Source organism: Anomaloglossus baeobatrachus, chromosome 3, assembly GCF_048569485.1.
Source record: "Anomaloglossus baeobatrachus isolate aAnoBae1 chromosome 3, aAnoBae1.hap1, whole genome shotgun sequence".
Lineage (NCBI taxonomy): Eukaryota > Metazoa > Chordata > Amphibia > Anura > Aromobatidae > Anomaloglossus > Anomaloglossus baeobatrachus.
The window spans coordinates 495,323,587-495,348,970 of record NC_134355.1 but is presented as its reverse complement, the minus strand read 5'-3'; the positions used below and the strand labels follow the sequence as shown (position 1 = coordinate 495,348,970).

Sequence of the window (25,384 nt, the reverse complement as noted above, 5' to 3'; positions counted from 1 at the left end):
ACGTGGCTATTGGACTTTGCTATAGTCCCACTAGTGCCAAGACATTTGCAGCACGTCTGCCTGCGTTGCACACTCCAACTAATTATAACTAAGCCATTATACTAGCACACACTCAGTGTACCTAGTGGCATCCTATACGTGGCTATTGGACTTTGCTATAGTCCCACTAGTGCCAAGACATTTGCAGCACGTCTGCCTGCGTTGCACACTCCAACTAATTATAACTAAGCCATTATACTAGCACACACTCAGTGTACCTAGTGGCATCCTATACGTGGCTATTGGACTTTGCTATAGTCCCACTAGTGCCAAGACATTTGCAGCACGTCTGCCTGCGTTGCACACTCCAACTAATTATAACTAAGCCATTATACTAGCACACACTCAGTGTACCTAGTGGCATCCTATACGTGGCTATTGGACTTTGCTATAGTCCCACTAGTGCCAAGACATTTGCAGCACGTCTGCCTGCGTTGCACACTCCAACTAATTATAACTAAGCCATTATACTAGCACACACTCAGTGTACCTAGTGGCATCCTATACGTGGCTATTGGACTTTGCTATAGTCCCACTAGTGCCAAGACATTTGCAGCACGTCTGCCTGCGTTGCACACTCCAACTAATTATAACTAAGCCATTATACTAGCACACACTCAGTGTACCTAGTGGCATCCTATACGTGGCTATTGGACTTTGCTATAGTCCCACTAGTGCCAAGACATTTGCAGCACGTCTGCCTGCGTTGCACACTCCAACTAATTATAACTAAGCCATTATACTAGCACACACTCAGTGTACCTAGTGGCATCCTATACGTGGCTATTGGACTTTGCTATAGTCCCACTAGTGCCAAGACATTTGCAGCACGTCTGTCTGCGTTGCACACTCCAACTAATTATAACTAAGCCATTATACTAGCACACACTCAGTGTACCTAGTGGCATCCTATACGTGGCTATTGGACTTTGCTATAGTCCCACTAGTGCCAAGACATTTGGAGCACGTCTGCCTGCGTTGCACACTCCAACTAATTATAACTAAGCCATTATACTAGCACACACTCAGTGTACCTAGTGGCATCCTATACGTGGCTATTGGACTTTGCTATAGTCCCACTAGTGCCAAGACATTTGCAGCACGTCTGCCTGCGTTGCACACTCCAACTAATTATAACTAAGCCATTATACTAGCACACACTCAGTGTACCTAGTGGCATCCTATACGTGGCTATTGGACTTTGCTATAGTCCCACTAGTGCCAAGACATTTGCAGCACGTCTGCCTGCGTTGCACACTCCAACTAATTATAACTAAGCCATTATACTAGCACACACTCAGTGTACCTAGTGGCATCCTATACGTGGCTATTGGACTTTGCTATAGTCCTACTAGTGCCAAGACATTTGCAGAGCGCATCTGCCTGCGTTGCACACTCCAACTAATTATAACTAAGCCATTATACTAGCACAGACTCAGTGAACCTAGTGGCATCCTATACGTGGCTATTGGACTTTGCTATAGTCCCACTAGTGCCAAGACATTTGCAGCACGTCTGCCTGCGTTGCACACTCCAACGAATTATAACTAAGTTACATTGTCAGGGATATTTATTCTTTATTATTCTGCTGTTAATAAAGCTAGACCACCACTGCAATCTTCACCACCTCTCAATTTTTACTACCACATTTTCAGTCCACAATCTTGTCGCAATCAACATGAGTGGCAAAATGACAGATGCTGGTGGAAAGGGGAAGAGGCGTGGTGGAAAAGGCAAAAAAGGTTTTGTCAGTGGGGAAGGTGCCAAAGCTCCATTATCATCTGCTGAAGATAGACCATCTACTAGCAAAAGTAAGATGTCTACTACTTATTGTGGACAATCCGATGTGCTCCTTTTTTTACGGACACGAACAAGAGGAACAAAGGTAGATGATGGGCAAAAAAGGAAAATGCTTGAATGGATCTCAAGTGGTCCAACAAGTGCCCTCTCAGCCACTTCAAGTACCGCATCCAAAAAACACCATTCCTCTGAGTTGTCATCCCAATCACACTTGATTTCTCCCAGCTCTGAAGTCTCCATCAGCCCTGCACAGTATGGTGGAACTGAGATGGCTGAGTCTGCAGAGCTGTTCAGTCACACTATAGCCTGGGAATCAGAGGTCTGCTCCCAAGCTACAGTGAGTACAGAACAGGAAATGGTCTGCAGTGATGCCCAGAACCTTTGTGACTCAGATTCAGGCCGTGAGGACCAAGTTTCTGATCATAATGTTGACCCTTTGTCACAAACTGTAACACCTGTGGTTATAGACAATGAGGAACATACTGATGAAGATGAGACGCAGATACCCGATTGGGATGACAACTTAAATATTCGGTCAGGGCAAGAAGAGGCTCGGTCTGAGGGGGAGGGGAGTGCGAACACAACAATTGATGATGACGTTCTAGATCCCACCTACTGTCAACCCCCAGTCAGGCACTCGAGGAGGTCAACAGAGGCGGTGGAGGAGGATGCAACCGACGACGAAGTTACCTTGCGCCTTCCTGGACAGAGTCGGAGCAATGGTAGCACGTCTACAACTGCATCCTCAGCCACCACTCTGCCTATGAGCATTATTCGGGGTGGATCAACAGGTCGCATGGCCTCTAAGCCTTGCCTAGCCTGGGCCTTTTTTCACATCGAAAAAGATCGCCCAACTCATGTGATATGTAACATTTGTCATGATTCTGTTAGTAGAGGTCAAAACCTCAGCAGTTTGACAACTTCTTCCATGAATCGTCACATGACTAAATATCATAAGTCCCGGTGGGAAGCTCACCGTGCTGCAATGCCGGCTAGCGGAGCGAACCATCCACCGCCCGCCCCTTCCAGTGCATCCGCGCGCTCTTCATCTTCTAGGACTGTGGGGACAGCTGTCACACCTGTTTTTCCACGCAAAACTTCCACCACTGTAACCGCAACAGGCAGTTTGCTTGTAAGGTCGTCAGTTGGTTTGGAAGGGGAAACAAGTGAGTGTGTACAGCTCTCTCAGACATCGATAGCACCAACGTTGGATGAAGGCAACATCATGTCTCCGCCTGCACTTTCCTCACAAACCTGCATTTTTCCAGGGACACCCTACTCAACACCGTCTACACACAGCAGCCAGATCTCTGTCCCTCAGATGTGGTCAAATAAAAGGCCACTTCCTCCGACCCATGACAAAGCTAAGAGGTTGACTCTATCCCTCTGTAAGCTGTTGGCTACCGAAATGCTGCCTTTCCGCCTAGTGGACACAAAGGATTTTAGAGACCTTATGTCTGTCGCTGTGCCCCAGTACCAGATGCCTAGTCGCCACTACTTCTCTAAGAAAGGTGTGCCCGCGCTACACCAGCATGTCGCACACAACATCACCGCTTCCTTGATAAACTCTGTGTGTGAACGGGTGCATTTCACCACCGATACTTGGACCAGTAAGCATGGACAGGGACGTTACATGTCGCTGACTGGGCACTGGGTAACTATGGTGATAGATGGTGAAGGGTCTGCTGCACAAGTCTTGCCGTCCCCACGACTTGTGTGTCAATCCTCTGTCTGTCCAAGTTCCGCCACAGCTTCTGCATCCTCCACCTCATCTGGGTCCTCCACCTCCGCCCCAAGCCTGCCTGCTCAGGCCACCAGCGTTCTCACTGCGCAGAAGGAATCACGCACGCCTCATTACTATGCTGGCAGCCGAGCGCAACGGCATCAGGCGGTCTTTAGCTTGACATGTCTTGGTAATAAGAGTCACACAGCTGAGGAGTTGTGGTCAGCTCTGCGGTCCGAGTTTAATAAATGGTTGTGTCCACTCAACCTGCAGCCTGGTAAGGCCGTGTGCGACAATGCTGCAAACCTGGGTGCGGCCCTTCGCCTGGGCAAGGTGACACACGTACCTTGTATGGCTCACGTGTTGAACCTTGTCGTGCAGCAATTTTTAACACACTATCCCGGCCTAGATGGCCTTCTGAACAGGGCACGAAAACTGTCTGCTCACTTCCGGCGTTCAAGCGCCGCAGCTGAGCGACTTGCATCGCTACAGAAGTCTTTCGGCCTGCCGGTTCATCGCCTGAAATGCGATGTGGCGACACGCTGGAATTCAACTCTCCACATGTTACAGCGACTGTGGCAGCACCGCAGAGCCCTGGTGCAATACGTCATGACGTATAGCCTGGGCCAACGAGATGCAGAGGTGGGGCAGATCACCCTGATGGAGTGGTCTCAGATCAAGGACCTATGCACCCTTCTGCACAGTTTCGACATGGCGACGAATATGTTTAGCTCTGACAATGCCATTATCAGCATGACGATTCCAGTCATTTACATGCTGGAGCACACGCTAAACACTATTCGGAGTCAGGGGGTGGGACAACATGAAGGGGAGGAACTACAGGAGGATTCATATGTGCAAGGGACAACAACATCACCAAGGTCCAGACGTTCATCATCACCAACGCAGCAGGCATGGGACCATGGGGAACAGGGATCGACAAGGGCGCATAGTAGCAGGCGAAATGTTGAGCAAGGTGCAGGAGAACATGAAGAAATGGAGGACGAACTGTCCATGGACATGGAAGACTCAGCGGATGAGGGAGACCTTGGTCAAATTTCAGTTGAAAGAGGTTGGGGGGAGATGTCAGAGGAAGAAAGAACGGGTAGCACCTCTATGCCACAAACACAGCGTGGACTTGGTCCGCATGGCTGCGCAAGACACATGAGTGCCTTTTTGTTGCACTACCTCCAACATGACAGTCGTATTGTCAAAATTAGAAGTGATGATGACTACTGGATTGCCACACTATTAGATCCCCGGTACAAGTCCAAATTTTGTGACATAATTCCAGCCATAGAAAGGGACGCACGTATGCAGGAGTATCAGCAGAAGCTGTTACTCGATCTTAGCTCAGCTTTTCCACCAAACAACCGTGCAGGTGAAGGGAGGGAATCTCCCAGTTGTAACTTGACAAACATGGGACGGTCTCGTCATCTTCACCAGTCTACCCGTACCAGTAGGACCGTATCTGGTGCCGGTAACAGCAATTTTATGGAATCTTTTCATAATTTTTTTAGACCCTCTTTTGCAAGGCCACCAGAGACAACAAGTCTGACACATACTCAACGGCTGGAGAGGATGATACAGGAGTATCTCCAAATGAACATCGATGCCATGACTGTGCAACTGGAGCCTTGCTCCTTTTGGGCTTCAAACATAGAAAAATGGCCAGAGCTCTCCAGTTACGCCTTGGAGATTTTGTCGTGTCCAGCTGCCAGCGTTGTCTCTGAACGTGTATTCAGTGCTGCTGGGTGTGTGCTGACAGATAAGCGCACGCGTCTGTCCAGTGACAATGTGGACAGACTGACGTTCATCAAAATGAACAAGTCATGGATCCAGAAGGAATTTACTACCCCTGTGTCATCCTGGGGAGAGTAAATGCTTGTGGATTTGGAATGTGCTTGATGCAAATCAAAACATCCTGTTTGCAACTAGGGCCCAAGTGCTGCCACTGATGGGGTGGGTGTCTGTGTGGCCCAATTTTTGGAAAAAAGGGAGACTCCGCTTGGAGTAACCCTTGCTTACATTGTTTTTAAAAGAAGCCAAGATGAACAAGTCATGGGTCAGCAAAGACTTTGCTACCTACCCCGGTGTCATCCTGGGGACGGTTAATTATGGGGTATTTTTGAATGTGATTGATGCAAATGTAGCTGTGAAGTGTACAACTAGGGCCAAAGTGCTGCCACTGATGGGGTGGGTGTCTGTGTGGCCCAATTTTTGGAAAAAAAGGGAGACTCCGCTTGGAGTAACCCTTGCTTGATGTGTTTTTAAAAGAAGCCAAGATGAACAGAGCTGGGATCAGCAAAGACTTTGCTACCTACCCCGGTGTCATCCTGGGGACGGATAAGAATGGCATATTTTTGAATGTGCTTGATGCAAATCAAAACATCCTGTTTGCAACTAGGGCCCAAGTGCTGCCACTGATGGGGTGGGTGTCTGTGTGGCCCAATTTTTGGAAAAAAGGGAGACTCCGCTTGGAGTAACCCTTGCTTACATTGTTTTTAAAAGAAGCCAAGATGAACAAGTCATGGGTCAGCAAAGACTTTGCTACCTACCCCGGTGTCATCCTGGGGACGGTTAATTATGGGGTATTTTTGAATGTGATTGATGCAAATGTAGCTGTGAAGTGTACAACTAGGGCCCAAGTGCTGCCACTGATGGGGTGGGTGTCTGTGTGGCCCAATTTTTGGAAAAAAAGGGAGACTCCGCTTGAAATAACCCTTGCTTGATGTGTTTTTAAAAGAAGCCAAGATGAACAGAGCTGGGATCAGCAAAGACTTTGCTACCTACCCCGGTGTCATCCTGGGGACGGATAAGAATGGCGTATTTTTGAATGTGCTTGATGCAAATCAAAACATCCTGTTTGCAACTAGGGCCCAAGTGCTGCCACTGATGGGGTGGGTGTCTGTGTGGCCCAATTTTTGGAAAAAAAGGGAGACTCCGCTTGGAGTAACCCTTGCTTGATGTGTTTTTAAAAGAAGCCAAGATGAACAGAGCTGGGATCAGGAAAGACTTTGCTACCTACCCCGGTGTCATCCTGGGGACGGATAAGAATGGCGTATTTTTGAATGTGCTTGATGCAAATCAAAACATCCTGTTTGCAACTAGGGCCCAAGTGCTGCCACTGATGGGGTGGGTGTCTGTGTGGCCCAATTTTTGGAAAAAAGGGAGACTCCGCTTGGAGTAACCCTTGCTTACATTGTTTTTAAAAGAAGCCAAGATGAACAAGTCATGGGTCAGCAAAGACTTTGCTACCTACCCCGGTGTCATCCTGGGGACGGTTAATTATGGGGTATTTTTGAATGTGATTGATGCAAATGTAGCTGTGAAGTGTACAACTAGGGCCCAAGTGCTGCCACTGATGGGGTGGGTGTCTGTGTGGCCCAATTTTTGGAGTAACCCTTGCTTACATTGTTTTTAAAAGAAGCCAAGATGAACAAGTCATGGGTCAGCAAAGACTTTGCTACCTACCCCGGTGTCATCCTGGGGACGGTTAATTATGGGGTATTTTTGAATGTGATTGATGCAAATGTAGCTGTGAAGTGTACAACTAGGGCCCAAGTGCTGCCACTGATGGGGTGGGTGTCTGTGTGGCCCAATTTTTGGAAAAAAAGGGAGACTCCGCTTGGAGTAACCCTTGCTTACATTGTTTTTAAAAGAAGCCAAGATGAACAAGTCATGGGTCAGCAAAGACTTTGCTACCTACCCCGGTGTCATCCTGGGGACGGTTAATTATGGGGTATTTTTGAATGTGATTGATGCAAATGTAGCTGTGAAGTGTACAACTAGGGCCCAAGTGCTGCCACTGATGGGGTGGGTGTCTGTGTGGCCCGATTTTTGGAAAAAAAGGGAGACTCCGCTTGGAGTAACCCTTGCTTGATGTGTTTTTAAAAGAAGCCAAGATGAACAGAGCTGGGATCAGCAAAGACTTTGCTACCTACCCCGGTGTCATCCTGGGGACGGATAAGAATGGCGTATTTTTGAATGTGCTTGATGCAAATCAAAACATCCTGTTTGCAACTAGGGCCCAAGTGCTGCCACTGATGGGGTGGGTGTCTGTGTGGCCCAATTTTTGGAAAAAAGGGAGACTCCGCTTGGAGTAACCCTTGCTTACATTGTTTTTAAAAGAAGCCAAGATGAACAAGTCATGGGTCAGCAAAGACTTTGCTACCTACCCCGGTGTCATCCTGGGGATGGATAAGAATGGCGTATTTTTGAATGTGCTTGATGCAAATGTAGCTGTGAAGTGTACAACTGGGGCACAACTGCTGCCACTGAATGGGTGGGTGTGTGTGTGGCCCAATTTTTGGAAAAAATGGAGACTCCGCTTGGAGTCACCTTGCGGTGTTTTACATGATTTTAGAAGGGCGTGCCATGCCTATATCTGTGTGTCCTCCTCTTTTTCCTTGTCCAGCTGTTTTGTTTTCGCATGAGTATATGTCCTTGTCACTTTCCCATGTGTTGTGAGTTGTTTGTGACCTTTTCGACACCTTTGAGGGTGTTTTCTAGGTGTTTTTCTGTGTTTTTGATTGCCTGCCATTGTTTCCTATGCAGTTCGAGTTCGGTTCGTCGAACGTTCGACGAACCGAACTCGAACGGGAGGTCCGTTCGGCGAACCAACCTCGAGCCGAACCGCGACCGGTTCGCTCATCTCTAGTCTTGAGGAAAGAATGTTTAATCATAATCACAGATGAGGATTCTTTACTGTACGAGCAGTGAGACTATGGAACTCTCTGCCGCATGATGTTGTAATGAGTGATTCACTACTAACATTTAAGCAGAGCCTGGACACCTTTCTTGAAAAATATAATATTACCAGTTATGTATATTAGATTTTATGACAGGGTATTGATCCAGGGAACTAGTCTGATTGCCGTATGTGGAGTCAGGAAGGAATTTTTTTCCCCATTACAACTTGTGTGCCACATTGGTTTTTTTTTTGCCTTCCTCTGGATCAACATGTTAGGCTACGGGTTGAACTAGATGGACTTAGAGTCTCCCTTAAACCTTAAAAACTATGATACTATGATACTATGAATGCAACATACGTAGGAGTACCAAGAAAATGGCAAAAAGGAAGGGAAACCCTGCGGAGGGGGAGAGGAGGGACCCCTGACCAAGCCAAGTATTTGCCCCTCGCTTCCCTCACTACCCTAGATAGGGTCTTTATCAGGGTCTGGTATCCGACTCGGTGCATAGGTGCTGAACCTGAGTAAGAAACGGATGGATTGATCGCTTTGTCAACCCCAAAAAGCTCTAAAGAACACACAGAGAAACACACACAGGGGAAAGTAAATGAATAACTTATCTCCATATAACTCAGGGAGAGGAACTGCAACAATAACAAAGTTTCTCCAGATGACTTTTAGCCAACTGATTGCACTGAAGACTTGTTAAGGGTATTACATCTATCACCAGCACACAATAATGGGGAATGAGGGTATTTAAAAATATATAGGAAAGTGCTGTAGATTAAAAGCTGAGAATAGGAGAAAATCCACAGGGTCCTAAAGATAAAGGGATAAACCCAAGACAGGAAAAAGGGGAAAGTCAGAAAGCAGCTTATATAGCCAAATGCTGTGATCTTCTACAGCTGGAAACAGGACTGTCTGTAATGTGTGACACATCCGTGACATGCACAAGGTAAATTAAGCTTGCTCTCCTCACTACAACAATGCCAAAAATATGGATGCTAACTGTGGTTTAGACACATTGTGGGCTCAAAAAGAAAGTTGTCATTTGGATTTGTGAGCTCAGATTTTGCTGGATTTATCTTTTGAGATGGGGGAGCCATAGCATTTTTCCAGAGCATTTGTGTTACCAGTCACTTGGAAGCCCCCTATATTTCCGTTAACAGATGATGGATCTGATTGTGGACAGAAAATTTTGGATCACTTTACATTTATCCTGTGCTCTATGCTGAGTGCCTAAATTGAGGTTTCCATTTACATCTCCAAAATACATGATTCAGGTGAAACTCCTGACTGATCCATTCACTAGTGAGGCAGCAGAGTTACTTTGGAATCCATTCAGCCTCTGTTCAGCTTTTTCCATCTTTTCAAGGGTAAAAAAAATTGTTGATGAAAGCCAGGTAAAAGATGTACATCGCCATACCACAGGCCAGATAGGAGTTCAAGTGACTCCCCCTGCCTCATTAGGGCTCGTGCGCATGTACATGCTGAATATTCTGCAGCGATTTGACAGCACATGTGCGCTTCAAATTGCTGCAGAAACACTGCATAATGAATGCAGTGTTTCAGCAGATTACATGCCAATTTCATGCTCTTTGGATACTGTCTCTCCCATAGACAGAGTGGGAGCTGCATCCAAAGCGCACAAATTAATTAACATGATTAGATTACAAGAATCCATGCAAACAAGGAAATGGGGTGGGTCATGCACAATCACCACCCCACTTCAGAGCTACTCTTAGAGTACATCAAAACCAGGAGAACAGAGTAAATTTGCTTCAAAAGGTATCAAAAATTTATTAACAAGTTATTGAACATATCATATCAAGTATAAAACAGGCACAAGGAGAGACAGTGATGTAAAAGACAATAACACCTGGGGGGCTGCACGGCTAAAAAGAAATCAGATCTCTATCCCTCAGGCCATATGTGTCAATAAAGCAAGAAAAAAAGCCCCAGTGGGCTCATTTATCATAAGCACAGCCAAATTTATTAGATGATCACACAGACCTGAGTAGAGAATGAACAACAGGCAAGCAGTGAATATACTGAAGGAGCACATGCATCGGGCAGTCCCTAGTATATAAAGAAGCCCATAAAGGTTCAATATGCAGAGTAAAGCTGGGAAAAGCCAAATGCACGTGAACCTAATCCAACAGCACTGCTAACCTGTGATAGCCAATGATCGTGCAGCCGACCAGGGGTGACAAGAGGGGGTTTGAGCCCCTAATACAGACTCCAACGTACGTTTCACGGATGGTGAAGTGTTCGCTTCATCAGGGAGTGAGTACATAGCACAGAAGGGCTGCTATAAATAGCCCTCAACACAGCTGGGGCACCGCACTGATAAAAGACGGCGCATGCGCACATCGCGCCACACAGACCCAGCACCTCCCACCGGCCGTCACGATCCGGCGCATGCGCGGGAGCGGGGACGCGTCTCCATAGCTCCCGCGCATGCGCCCCGATCGGTCAGAGACAGCCGCGGAAAGCCGGGTCGGCGGCGAGAAATGCGCAAGCGCACATCAGTGCGGCACGGAGCGCAGAGAACCAGGTACACAAACTGATATAAGATCATGGAACATAGATAAAAACAACAGTTCGTAATAAGATAATATAACAATACAGCTGCATAATCCGGTTCCAGGGGTCCGTATGTAAATGGAGAATAGAGATCTAACAGGATCACGGAGCACAAAGAACCAGATACACAAGCTGATATACAGTCATGAATCGTAAATAAAGACAACAAATCATAATAAGATAACAATACAGCTGCATAATCCAGTTCCAGGGGTCCATATGTACATGTAGAATTAAGGTGTGTCGAAAGAGATCATATTTGAAGGCCCAGATGAGAAATCTGTGCTAAATAACAGAAATAAAAATAGGGGAAAACACAAAATAAAGAAAAATAGTTAAAACATGTTTAACAAACAAACACATTGGGCCACAAAAATAGTGAGCCACCGTATTGAATGTATAAAAACAATAAAAGACCCCTAAAAAAAAAAAAGAAAAGAAGGGGAAGGGGGCAAACCCAAGGTGGTGTCAAAGAAAAGAGGCAAAGCTCAAAGCCTCGTTGAGGCCAGATGGGGCAACTGTTCCAAGAGTGACCATCCATCTAGTCTCACGCTGGGCCAGCTTCCGCTTGATGTTGCCACCACGGATGCCGCTGTGAATGACTTCAATGCCGCGAACCAATAGAGATTTAGGATCACAACCATGGTGTGATTTAAAATGGCGCGGCAGCGTCTTCAAAGCGGCAAAATCATCCACTGTTCGAGCTGCCGCAATGTCTCGCACGTGTTCCCTTACGCGGATGCGGAGCTCACGGGATGTCAGCCCAATATAAATGAGTGAGCACCCGCATACCGCGTAGTAAATCACATTGGATGTACCACAAGAAATGTAGTCTCTGATGTGAAACTCACGCCTCCCATCAGCAGATGTAAACACAAAACTGCGCGAGACATTGCGGCAGGCCAGGCAGTGGCCACAAGGGAAACAACCAACTCGAGGTGAGGTGGAGCCAAGAAACCCGGACGGAGGCGGAACATAGTGGCTCTGAACAAGCTTATCCCTGAGATTTGAAGACCTTCTGGCAGTCATCAAGGGATAGTCAGATAGTGAGTCCCTAAAAGCGGGGTCAGTCCTCAGGATAGGCCAGTGGCGATTAAGGATGGCCCTCATCTGCTGCCACTCACTATTGTAGGTGGTAATAAATCTCACACTGGAAAAATCCTGAGGAGGTTTTTGTCTAGAAAGAAGGAGCTGAGAGCGAGAAGTGTTCTTAGCCCTGAGGTACCCACGTTTTATACTGCGATTACTATAACCCCTCTCACGGAAGCGAGACATCAGGTCAGCGGCCTGCTCCTCGAACTTGGCATCCGAGGAGCAGATCCTCCTCATCCTCAGGAACTGTCCGGTAGGGACAGAACGAATTGTAGATGCGTGATGGGCAGACGAGGCATGAATCAGCGCATTGACGGATGTTGACTTGCGAAATACATCAGTTTGAATCACATTTCCATCATCAACATCAATAAGAATATCTAAGAAGTCAATGCGCTTGGTGTTAAATTTATAAGTCAATTTGATGTTAAAAGGATTCATGCCAAGTCTGCCCATAAATGACTCCAGCTGCTCCACCGTACCCCTCCAAAAAAACAACAAATCATCAATGTACCTAAGCCAGCACTGCACATGGGACACGGCCATGTCACCCTCGTCGCCAAAAATCGTTCTCTCCCAGAAACCCAGGAAGAGATTAGTATACGAGGGTGCACAGGCCGCGCCCATCGCAGTGCCGCGCTTCTGTAGGTAAAAAGAGTTCTTAAAAGTAAAAAAATTATGGGTAAGGATAAAATGGAGCAACTGGAGTATCAAGTCACACATCTCACTGTCCCGACCGGAGGTCCCGAGGAAGAAGCGAACTGCCGCCAACCCGTCCTCATGGCGGATGCAGGTGTAAAGTGATTCAACATCCGCCGTGACTATTAACATGTCCGCTTCCATAAAGATACCGTCAATCCTGTTGAGCACGTCCGTTGTGTCCTTGAGGTAGGAGGGAAGTGTCTCGACCAGGGGTTTAAGATAATAGTCAATGAATTTACACACTGGGTCACACATTCCCTCCACACCAGACACAATAGGACGGCCCGGCGGATTGACGGCATCTTTATGGATCTTGGGGAGCAGATAAAACGTGGGCACCTTGGGAAACTTGACCAAAAGTCCCTCAAAAACCTCAAAGACCGCTGTCAAAAGCCTGCTCAAGGATAAGCAAGAGGTCTCTGGAAAATGAATTGATGGGATTGAAATCAAGCTTATGATAAGTGTCCTTATCCCTCAGCTGGCGAAAAGCCTCCTTCTCATATTTAATAATGGGCCATATTACAATGTTTCCCCCCTTGTCAGCAGGTTTAAAAAGTACGTCCCTCCATGTTTCCAATTGTTTGAGGGCCGACCTCTGCTGACAAGTAAGGTTGTCATTGTGCCGTCTGGATGACAAGTGTGTAAAGTCATCTACAACTAATTTAGTGAAAATATCAACAGAGGGACACAATGACAAGGGGGGAAACTTAACTGACCTAGGCATGATGCAAAATGGAAACCTACCAATACTGTCAGGGGGTTGTTGTTCAGATTGGAGCTCCTCCAGAACTGCTAGAGCCTCTCTCTCTGCCCGACTATCCAAATCGAAAGTTGGCATGTCACGACTGTGAAGTTTCTTTAAAACCAGCTTCCGTGAAAACAAAAATAAATCCTTCATGGCTGTAAAAAAATCAAAAGAATTAGTCGGGGAGAAAGAGAGGCCCATGGAGAGAGTCGGGGAGAAAGAGAGGCCCATGGAGAGACCCCGCTTTTAGGGACTCACTATCTGACTATCCCTTGATGACTGCCAGAAGGTCTTCAAATCTCAGGGATAAGCTTGTTCAGAGCCACTATGCTCCGCCTCCGTCTGGGTTTCTTGGCTCCACCTCACCTCGAGTTGGTTGCTTCCCTTGTGGCCACTGCCTGGCCTGCCGCAATGTCTCGCGCAGTTTTGTGTTTACATCTGCTGATGGGAGGCGTGAGTTTCACATCAGAGACTACATTTCTTGTGGTACATCCAATGTGATTTACTATGCGGTATGCGGGTGCTCACTCATTTATATTGGGCTGACATCCCGTGAGCTCCGCATCCGCGTAAGGGAACACGTGCGAGACATTGCGGCAGCTCGAACAGTGGATGATTTTGCCGCTTTGAAGACGCTGCCGCGCCATTTTAAATCACACCATGGTTGTGATCCTAAATCTCTATTGGTTCGCGGCATTGAAGTCATTCACAGCGGCATCCGTGGTGGCAACATCAAGCGGAAGCTGGCCCAGCGTGAGACTAGATGGATGGTCACTCTTGGAACAGTTGCCCCATCTGGCCTCAACGAGGCTTTGAGCTTTGCCTCTTTTCTTTGACACCACCTTGGGTTTGCCCCCTTCCCCTTCTTTTCTTTTTTTTAGGGGTCTTTTATTGTTTTTATACATTCAATACGGTGGCTCACTATTTTTGTGGCCCAATGTGTTTGTTTGTTAAACATGTTTTAACTATTTTTCTTTATTTTGTGTTTTCCCCTATTTTTATTTCTGTTATTTAGCACAGATTTCTCATCTGGGCCTTCAAATATGATCTCTTTCGACACACCTTAATTCTACATGTACATACGGACCCCTGGAACCGGATTATGCAGCTGTATTGTTATCTTATTATGATTTGTTGTCTTTATTTACGATTCATGACTGTATATCAGCTTGTGTATCTGGTTCTTTGTGCTCCGTGATCCTGTTAGATCTCTATTCTCCATTTACATACGGACCCCTGGAACCGGATTATGCAGCTGTATTGTTATATTATCTTATTACGAACTGTTGTTTTTATCTATGTTCCATGATCTTATATCAGTTTGTGTACCTGGTTCTCTGCGCTCCGTGCCGCACTGATGTGCGCTTGCGCATTTCTCGCCGCCGACCCGGCTTTCCGCGGCTGTCTCTGACCGATCGGGGCGCATGCGCGGGAGCTATGAAGACGCGTCCCCGCTCCCGCGCATGCGCCGGATCGTGACGGCCGGTGGGAGGTGCTGGGTCTGTGTGGCGCGATGTGCGCATGTGCCGTCTTTTATCAGTGCGGTGCCCCAGCTGTGTTGAGGGCTATTTATAGCAGCCCTTCTGTGCTATGTACTCACTCCCTGACGAAGCGAACACTTCACCATCCGTGAAACGTACGTTGGAGTCTGTATTAGGGGCTCAAACCCCCTCTTGTCACCCCTGGTCGGCTGCACGATCATTGGCTATCACAGGTTAGCAGTGCTGTTGGATTAGGTTCACGTGCATTTGGCTTTTCCCAGCTTTAGGCTAGTGCCACACATCCGTGCCTCCGGTACGTGTTTGGCATTTTTTACACGTACCGGAGACACGTGCTTATGTTGACACAGTCATTTTAATCTAAATAGCCTCACGTCAGTGTTTTGGCACGGAGCGTGTGTCCGTTCCGTGCCTACGTTTGACCGTGCCGAAAAAGCGCTGACATGTCCGTTTTCCACCGGCATAATGTCCTCACGGATCCATTAAATCCTATGGGTCCGTGTTGACACGTACGTGATACGGATGGCCTCCGTATGCTATCCGTGTGGTCCGTGTCCGTGTTTTAAATTTGAAGATTGTTACAATTTCAAATACTTTCAGGTGGCGTAGCTAACATATTTGTTTTGCACAAAACTTACTTGGCATTTGCAGAAGGAGTGTGCAAGCAAGCAGTTGTATTTCTGTGTAGTGAAAGACCTATTTTGAGCACAATTTCTGCTTCAAAATATAATAATGGCTCCACGGGTGGACACGGAGAAACTGATAACAGCTGTCGAGACTCACCCACCATTATGGGATACACGTGTTGATGGTTACCATGACAGACTGACAGTTGACCGCCATTGGCTTCAAGTTGCTGAGGAAGTGTACCCCAATAATGCATGGGATAGATGTTCGCCTTCAAAGCGTGCAAAATATGGTAAGTTTTTATATTATTTTTATCTTTGTTTTTGTGTTGTTTTCTTTTTTTTTTAAATTATTTCAAACTGTGAATGTTTTGTTATTGTAATGTTATTTTTACTTAAAATTAACTTTATGAAGAATTGTTATATGTATTAATCTATTTATTCAGTTAATGTTAAATTTTATAAAAGGTTACCTAACATTTCCAAAGTTCAATAATTCAAAGTAAACTTTAATTTGTAATATGATTCTTAATTCTTCATGAAGTTAATTATTTAACAGATAAAACTGTCATGTGATTTTCAATTCCATGTGTTGTGATTCAATATTTTTTTAAAACCAATTTCTTATTTTTTTTTTAAATTTGGTCAAAATTTTTGTAAAATAACATTTCTATATCATGTCATAAAATAATAAAATAATATTTCTCTTTTTTTTCAATTAATTATATTGCAAATAAAAAAACATACCTTTTTAATATCTATATCACAATTACTTCAAAGTTTATTTCTGAGAAATATTATTTTGTTATGTGTGAATATAGCAAAATGTTTTTAAGTGAACAATATATAAAACTTTTATTTTTCCTCTAATGTATTTGGCCACCTTTATTTTTTATAATTGTATATTACATTTAACAAACATTATTGTCATTAATGTGTGCACAATAATGCAGAATGTTGCAAGTGACATATTTTGTTATATTCAACAGTTGACTTGGTCAAAAGACGTTGGCGTTCAGCACGTGATCAGTACCGAAGGGAGTACAACCCTATACCATCCTCATCCAGCCAAGGCCGCAAACGCAGATATGTTTATTATGAACAAATAAGCTTCCTAGCACCCATCTTAGAAGTAACACAGTAAGTTTTTTTTTAAAATTGTTTATTTGGTTCTAAACAATATTTTTTAATATTAATCACTTTTTTTTTCAGAAGTTATTTTTAAAAATATAAATGTTAAGATTGTAATATGTTATCTATTTGATTATAGAACGGAGGATAATCTCGACGATTCTGATGAACAACCAACAGCTGGTCCCTCTGCTACAGCCACCTCAGCATCAGAACAAGAACCTGGCAGAGAAGACAGTGAAAATCAAGAGATCCAACAAGATGCAGCAGCAGCAACTGATTCACATGAGGGTGGGACAGAGAGTGCACAAACCAACACCCAAGGCTCATCCACACAACAAACAACAACACCAGCAACACAATCAACACAAACAAATGTACTTCCACGTTTTGCACCACAACCTCTCCGTGCAAGAAGAATCCGCAGACCTGAGGAAATGAGATCCTTACCGGAAATAATTGACACACGCATTATTCACATAATGAACACTTTAATTCCAGAAACAGATGCCGAGCGTTTTTGTCGGTCTTTATCTACTAGCTTAACCAAAATTCCATCCGATAGGCAGGAACGTGTACGAGCTGCTATGCTTACCCTACTGTCAGCTAGTCAGGCAGAACAGGAACCAGTGAGAGTGTATGAGGCCATAGAAAATTGGCGTACCATTATGCAACAACATACAGTCCCAAACACAACAGACAATCCAAATACCATTGCAACACAAACAACAATGGCAACAGTAGTTGTCACTAATCCAGTATTACAACAATCTGGTCAACCAGGTAGGGCAACTGGGGGTGGGATGAATAATGAATTTTCTTGCAGGCGTTGGGCTAATCTTGATGAACGGAAAATACGGGCATCTGAGGCACTACCATAGGCCCCAATGTCAGCATAAATAAAACGGTATTCTGTGTCAACCAATGCCAAATAACAACCGAAAAAAACTTATGAAAATTGAAATAACGTGAACCAGAGTTTGGTGGTTTTTTAACTCTGAAATGTTTGCCATCCAAAGCTCCTATGCAGTTAGGAAAGTCCACAGAGTCCTTGAAGCCCTTAGAGATTTTCAACCAATCTTCTCTGTTTGGCTGAGGCATCATTTGGTCTTTTAAATGTTGCCATATCATGTCGCATGTGTGACGTACTATAACGGCAATGGTTGATCTCCCCAACAAAAAATCAAAATGTAAAGCACTAAAAGATTGACCAGTCGCCAAGAATCTATGAACACAAGACAAACAATGATTTTCAATTAGCAATATGTTTTTTTAAAGAAAAAAAAAAAAAAAACAAACATTGATTAAAAACTGAGATGAGATCAAGAAATATCAATTACACATTTCAATGTGAAACATAACACATTTGAAAAAGAATGAAAAAACAACAAATACCTCAGAGTCACCATAAATCTCTCCTTTGGGGAAATGGAAAGCCGCATCCAAGTGTCCTGATGTTGCAAATGAGGTCGTAAAATATTTAGTAAGTAATCAAAACTCTCAACTGACAAACGGCAGTATGAAAAAAACTTATCTGGGAAATTCCGTAACTCAAAAAATAAAGTATGGAAATGACCATGCATAGGCCGCATCATGATTAGTGGATGCACCCACAATCTGTTTCTTCTTACATTATCATACTGCAACATGTGCCGTCTAACGCCAAAACGACGAGATATAATCCAAAATAAAAACACTAAGGCCTCCGTGGATAATGGCATTGCTAAAAATTTGTCAAAACACATAGGTGCTCCAAGGCAGAATACAAGCAGGAAACAGTTTATAGGTAACTTATATTTATGTCCTAATCACATACACCTATGTGTCATTTAATTCCAACTGATCACCATTATCTCAATGTGTGAAACATGTGAAACACGCACAAAAAAACGGACTGCACACGGAACACACACTGACGTATGTCACGCACAGGAAAACGCACACACGTACACACGTATCACACACGATATGCATACGGACACTACACGGAGGTGAAAAACGGACAGAAAATACGGCACACGGACACAAAAAACGGACTACAGCACACGTACGTTTTTTACACGTGAGTGTGGCAGAAGCCTTACTCTGCATATTGAACCTTTATGGGCTTCTTTATATACTAGGGACTGCCCGATGCATGTGCTCCTTCAGTATATTCACTGCTTGCCTGTTGTTCATTCTCTACTCAGGTCTGTGTGATCATCTAATAAATTTGGCTGTGCTTATGATAAATGAGCCCACTGGGGCTTTTTTTCTTGCTTTATTGACACATATGGCCTGAGGGATAGAGATCTGATTTCTTTTTAGCCGTGCAGCCCCCCAGGTGTTATTGTCTTTTACATCACTGTCTCTCCTTGTGCCTGTTTTATACTTGATATGATATGTTCAATAACTTGTTAATACATTTTTGATACCTTTTGAAGCAAATTTACTCTGTTCTCCTGGTTTTGATTTAAATTAATTAACATGTTCATGTTATGAACACACGAATTTAGGTCAAAATTTTAGCACCCAAATCACTGCGATCAAAAAAGCAACGTACGCACGTATCATGCACAATCTACATAGATTGTGCAGGGGACGCAGGACACATGCATTTACGCTGCAGTGCAATACGCAGCGTAAATCCATGAAATTACTCAACATGCGCAAGAGCCCTTACAGTGGATTTTTCATTGGGAACTTTGTCTGAGGCCCCCTTCACACGTCTGTGAAACACGTGCGTGTTTGGTCCGTTTCCGTATATACCGGAGACACGGCCAAACGTGCACCAATGTTAATCTATGATTGTGGTCACACGTCCGTTATTTCATTATGTCCGTGTGTGCGTGTCCGTGATCCGTATGTGTTTGCGTTTGGCACGGATGCATGTCCGTTATCTGCACGGAGCACGCACACGTGGACACAATGAAAGTCTATGGGTATGTGCACACACGTTAGTAAACACGTATGCATCTACCCATAGTCCGTGTCCGTTTGGTGTTTTTATTTCTAGTGATGTCGGCTATTCTTTCTATTTCTGTGTATGTCCGTCAATCTCCCTGAGTCCGTCGGTCAGTCTCTCTGTCGGTCTCTCTGTCTGTCTGTCCCTCTCTCACAGTCTGTCGGTCAGTTTCCCCCCCTCTCTCATACTTACCGTTCCCCGATCTCCGGCGCAGCGCTGCACGGCATTCACACTGCTGCGGCGGCTTTTACTATTTTGAAAAAGCCGGCCGCCCATTAAACAATCTCCTATTCCCTGCTTTCCCCGCCCACCGGTGCCTATGATTGGTTACAGTGAGACACGCCCCCACGCTGAGTGACAGGTGTCACACTGCACCCAATCACAGCAGCCGGTGGGCGTGTCTATACTGTGCAGTAAAATAAATAAATAAATAATTACAAAAAAACGGCGTGCGGTCCCCCCCAATTTTAATGCCAGCCAGATAAAGCCATACGGCTGAAGGCTGGTATTCTCAGGATGGGGAGCTCCACGTTATGGGGAGCCCCCCACCCTAACAATATCAGTCAGCAGCCGCCCAGAATTGCCGCATACATTATATGCGACAGTTCTGGGGCTGTACCCGGCTCTTCCCGATTTGCCCTGGTGCTTTGGCAAATCGGGGTAATAAGGAGTTATTGGCAGCCCATAGCTGCCAATAAGTCCTAGATTAATCATGTCAGGCGTCTATGAGACACCTTCCATGATTAATCTGTAAGTGACAGTAAATAAACACACGCACCCGAAAAAATCCTTTATTAGAAATAAAAACACACACACATTCCCTGGTTCACCACTTTAATCATCCCCGAAAAAGCCCTCCATGTCCGGCGTCATCCAGGATGCTCCAGCGTCGCATCCAGCGCTGCTGCATGGAGGTGACAGGAGCTGCAGAAGACACCGCCGCTCCGGTCACCTCCACACAGCTAATGAAGACAGCCGTGCGATCAGCTGAGCTGTCACAGAGGTTACCCGCTGTCACTGGATCCAGTGACAGCGGGTAACCTCTGTGACAGCTCAGCTGATCGCACGGCTGTCTTCATTAGCTGTGTGGAGGTGACCGGAGCGGCGGTGTCTTCTGCAGCTCCTGTCACCTCCATGCAGCAGCGCTGGATGCGACGCTGGAGCATCCTGGATGACGCCGGACATGGAGGGCTTTTTCGGGGATGATTAAAGTGGTGAACCAGGGAATGTGTGTGTGTTTTTATTTCTAATAAAGGATTTTTTCGGGTGCGTGTGTTTACTCCACTGGATCCAGTGACAGCGGGTAACCTCTGTGACAGCTCAGCTGATCGCACGGCTGTCTTCATTAGCTGTGTGGAGGTGACCGGAGCGGCGGTGTCTTCTGCAGCTCCTGTCACCTCCATGCAGCAGCGCTGGATGCGACGCTGGAGCATCCTGGATGACGCCGGACATGGAGGGCTTTTTCGGGGATGATTAAAGTGGTGAACCAGGGAATGTGTGTGTGTTTTTATTTCTAATAAAGGATTTTTTCGGGTGCGTGTGTTTATTTACTGTCACTTACAGATTAATCATGGAAGGTGTCTCATAGACGCCTGACATGATTAATCTAGGACTTATTGGCAGCTATGGGCTGCCAATAACTCCTTATTACCCCGATTTGCCAAAGCACCAGGGCAAATCGGGAAGAGCCGGGTACAGCCCCAGAACTGTCGCATATAATGTATGCGGCAATTCTGGGCGGCTGCTGACTGATATTGTTAGGGTGGGGGGCTCCCCATAACGTGGAGCTCCCCATCCTGAGAATACCAGCCTTTAGCCGTATGGCTTTATCTGGCTGGCATTAAAATTGGGGGGAACCGCACGCCATTTTTTTGTAATTATTTATTTATTTATTTTACTGCACAGTATAGACACGCCCACCGGCTGCTGTGATTGGGTGCAGTGTGACACCTGTCACTCAGCGTGGGGGCGTGTCTCACTGTAACCAATCATAGGCATCGGTGGGCGGGGAAAACAGGGAATAGGAGATTGTTTAATGAGCGGCCGGCTTTTTCAAAATAGTAAAAGCCGCCGCAGCAGTGTGAATGCCGTGCAGCGCCGGTGATCGGGGATCGGTGAGTATGAGAGAGGGGGGGACACTTCAGTCACTCGGGGGATTAGCGGTCACCGGTGAATCCTTCACAGGTGACCGCTAATCAGTACTCGACACAGACAGAGCCGCGGTATGAGGATGAAGTCGGGTGAAGTTCACCCGAGTTCATTCTCATCGCGCAACTCTGTCTGCTGTCAGCCGACATTTATAAACGACATTGTGCATCACACACACGGACATTACACACGGACATTACACGTACACATACACGTTAATTCCACACGCACACACGGACGTTCTGCACACAAACACGGCTAGCATACGCAATTCACACAGGTGCCACACGGACCATAAAAACGGACACAAAAATGGGACACGGACCCGAAAAACGGCCCGTAACACACGTGCGTGTTTTTCACGGACGTGTGAAGGGGGCCTGAAACACAATTTTCAGAGATTTAAACGCATTCCCTGGTGTAAGGGATCAGCATAGAGTGCAGAATAGATATGAGCTGCGCCATGCTGCAATCTTTTAGAGGCAAAATGAACAAATCAACAGCAGTTAAAGAATTGGCTTTATTTATTTATTTTTTCACCATTCACCTTGTGGTATATGTGATTAAGTGGCTTTATTTGTCTGTTCAGTACTATTAGAGTGATAGCAGGTTTATATTGTTTTTGAATGTGTGGCTACTATCACACTGAAAATCCTTTTTTTACAAAATAAAGTTTCTTTCATTACTGAATTTTGAAAACTTTAGTGTTTTTTTATTTTTCTTCAAGCAGACTAATATGAAGACCTGTTTTTTGCGGTATGGGTTGGAGTTTACATTGGTATCAGTTTGGGCCACATAATATTTGTAATGGGTTTAGTCTGCTTTTGTGAAGCAGAAGCAGGAAGAAACTGCAATTCAGGAATTGGTTTTTCGTTTTTTTCAAAGTGATAAGACGGCTCAAATCTTTGAGTCAGTAAAATTACAGCAGTACCACATCTAGTTTGTTTTATGTTTTGCCCCTTCTACACCATAAAAACAATTTTATAGAAAAAAAATAGTTTTTTCATTATTGTATTTTAAGAACTTTTTTTTTTGGCTAACATAGCAGAATGGCAGCTTGTGTTTTGCATGACAAGATGATGTTACCAGCGGTACCATTTTTATTTATAAATGACTTTTTGATCGCATTTCATTTTACTTTTTTTGTCAGCTCTATGATAATTTTTGCTACTTTTTAATTTATTTTCTTTTACGGTGCTCACTCTAAGGGTTAACTAGTGTGACAGTTTTATAAATTGGGTTGTTATGGATGTGACAATACAAAATCATTATAATTTTTTTCATTATTTATTTTTACACAAATTTACATATCTATTTGAATATTTTTTTTTTACCTTTATTTTCAATTTTATTAATAAAATATTTTTACTGTTTTTTTTTTTTACTTTTTACTTAGTCCGTTTATGGGGCATTACTTTTAGTAACTATGTTCATTCATATGGTCCATTGCAATGCTTGATCGTTGCAGTGGATTAAATTTGCCAGTGCTGCACTCGCAGCACTGACAGTTCACCTCACATACCATGCATCTAGTCTGGTGTACGAAGCTTTTCGTAGCAGAGTGACCCAGGGGTCATCATGGTGAGAACACCGGGTTACCATGGCATTGACCAGGTCCCTGTGATTGTAGTATAAAGAACCAATCGCTCAGAAGAGGAACGCGATCCTCTGCCTTCCACCTGCATGCTGCAATCACTATTGATTGTAATATTTAAGGGGTTGAACTTCCAGGAGCTGAGCAGGCATTGCTCCTGAGAGGTTCATAGCTATTACATAAGCTGCCAACCAATTGCGTGGGTACAACCCTTGAACCCTCGCGATCACAATGACGTATTGGGTACATTCTTGGTTAGGATCCCACCAACAATCATGACATGCCCAGTATGTCCAATGTGATAAAGAGGTTTAATAACACAAAGATTACTAAATCTTTTGAAATTCAAAGTATGTTAACTTCATCAAGTTTTCCCCCAAATTTGTTTCTTGATGGCTACAATTGTGCGAATCTCATTGCTGGAAAGCCTGCAATTTCTTGGAAAACACACATAATGAGAGGAGAGAGAAGAAGAACCCAGCTGACCATAAGAGCTTACCCTTTACTGGATAGAGACCGGACCACTTTAACCACAAGAGCTTAAACTCTCTATGAGAGAGAGATTTACTCAGTGTCTCTGGAGATAAAAATGACGTTTGCTTACAATTTGTATCAAACTGGTAACCACTGATTTCTGATCTTCCAAACACTCACCACCTCTACACAAGACATAATAATCCGTAAGATGTCATACTTGCAGGGTATTATGAGAAGGCTCACCCGCCAATTCAAAATGACATTTGCCTGATCTTTTGCTCTTTGATGATTCGGTAGAGTTGGAAATGATGCCAGGCAAGATTGTTCTTTTTTGCAATTTGCGAATCAAATCTGAAAATGTTTTGAATTTGTCTAAAACCACAAATTTAAGCTATGTTAAATACAATGTTATTATTTTCCTTGTTGTTTCCTGTAATAATTCCTTGAAAATTGGTGTATACTGTTGATTAAATATCAAATATATTGTGACCACAGATGAGCAAACCATTTGAAATTAAAATTTACCAGCTTTGCCAACCTTTTTTTGAAAAATTGGATGTGAATTTCAAAACCTGAATACCACTCTGAAAGCTACTAGGACTTTATTGAACCTTTTTAAGCCATTTAATGCAAGCACACCCTTAGTAATGTTCACGTTACCTCAATCTATTTGGCTAAAGAAAAAATGGATGGTATCCAGGGATAACCAACACTGACACACAGCACTAACAGACTCTAAAGCGGGCTTTACATGCAACGACATCGCTAACAAGATGTCGTTGGGGTCACAGAATTTGTGACACACATCCGGCCTCGTTAGCAACGTTGTTTCATGTAAAACGCACGAACGACCGTTAGCAATAAAAATTACTCACCTAATCGTTGATCGTTGACACGTCGTTCAAATCCCAATTATCGTTGCTGTTGCAGGACGCAGGTTGTTTGTCATTCCTGCAGCAGCACACATCGCTATGTGTGACACCACAGGAATGAGGAACATCACCAATGAGGAAGAAAGGAGATGGTCGGGATGTTCCGCCCTCTCATCTCCGCCCCTCTGCTTCTATTGGGTGGCCGCTTAGTGACGCCGAACGAACCTCCCCCTTAAAGGAGAGATTGTTTGGCGGCCAAAGCAATGTCGGTGAAAAGTTAATTGCTCGTGACGCTGCCGTAGCGATATTGTTCGCTACGGCAGCGATCATCCCGTGACGCGCCACCGACATGGGCGGGTGCTATCTCTCGTGACATCGCTAGCGATGTCGCAGCGTTCAAAGCCCGCTTTAGACTACTTAAATTTTAAAAGTGGTCAAAAATAATCTTTTTTGGAGGAAGTTGCTTTGATTTGCTGGTGCTTATAAATGTGATGCAAGCGGATGAAGACATGCCTGTTTTACAAGGGGTGCAGCTAAGTAAGTTCACATCGCAATTAGCAAAGCAGAAGGTTGAAATGGGCAAAACCACACAGTTTAGAAAGTGAGCGGTTGTGTTTATTTTTTTTTGTCTTTACAAATAATAATAATAATAATGATAATAATAATAATAATATGGTTTGCAAGCCTTGGTTTCAGGAGTTTTCTTAAAAATTAA

General features: G+C 44.6%; 2 protein-coding genes across 2 annotated transcripts in view; one reads left to right on the top strand and one right to left on the bottom strand.

Annotated features, from left to right (window-relative positions):
• BCHE (butyrylcholinesterase) overlaps positions 1 to 25,384 on the bottom strand; it is a 131,915-nt gene that overhangs the window by 50,653 nt on the left and 55,878 nt on the right. The window lies entirely within an intron of this gene.
• LOC142295821 (uncharacterized) overlaps positions 12,625 to 25,384 on the top strand; it is a 34,957-nt gene continuing 22,197 nt past the window's right edge. The window contains exons 1-3 of the mRNA XM_075338911.1: positions 12,625 to 12,724; positions 16,493 to 16,643; positions 16,774 to 17,271. Of these exons, the coding sequence (XP_075195026.1) occupies positions 12,625 to 12,724; positions 16,493 to 16,643; positions 16,774 to 17,271 (749 nt within the window). The remainder of the gene's footprint in view (positions 12,725 to 16,492; positions 16,644 to 16,773; positions 17,272 to 25,384) is intronic.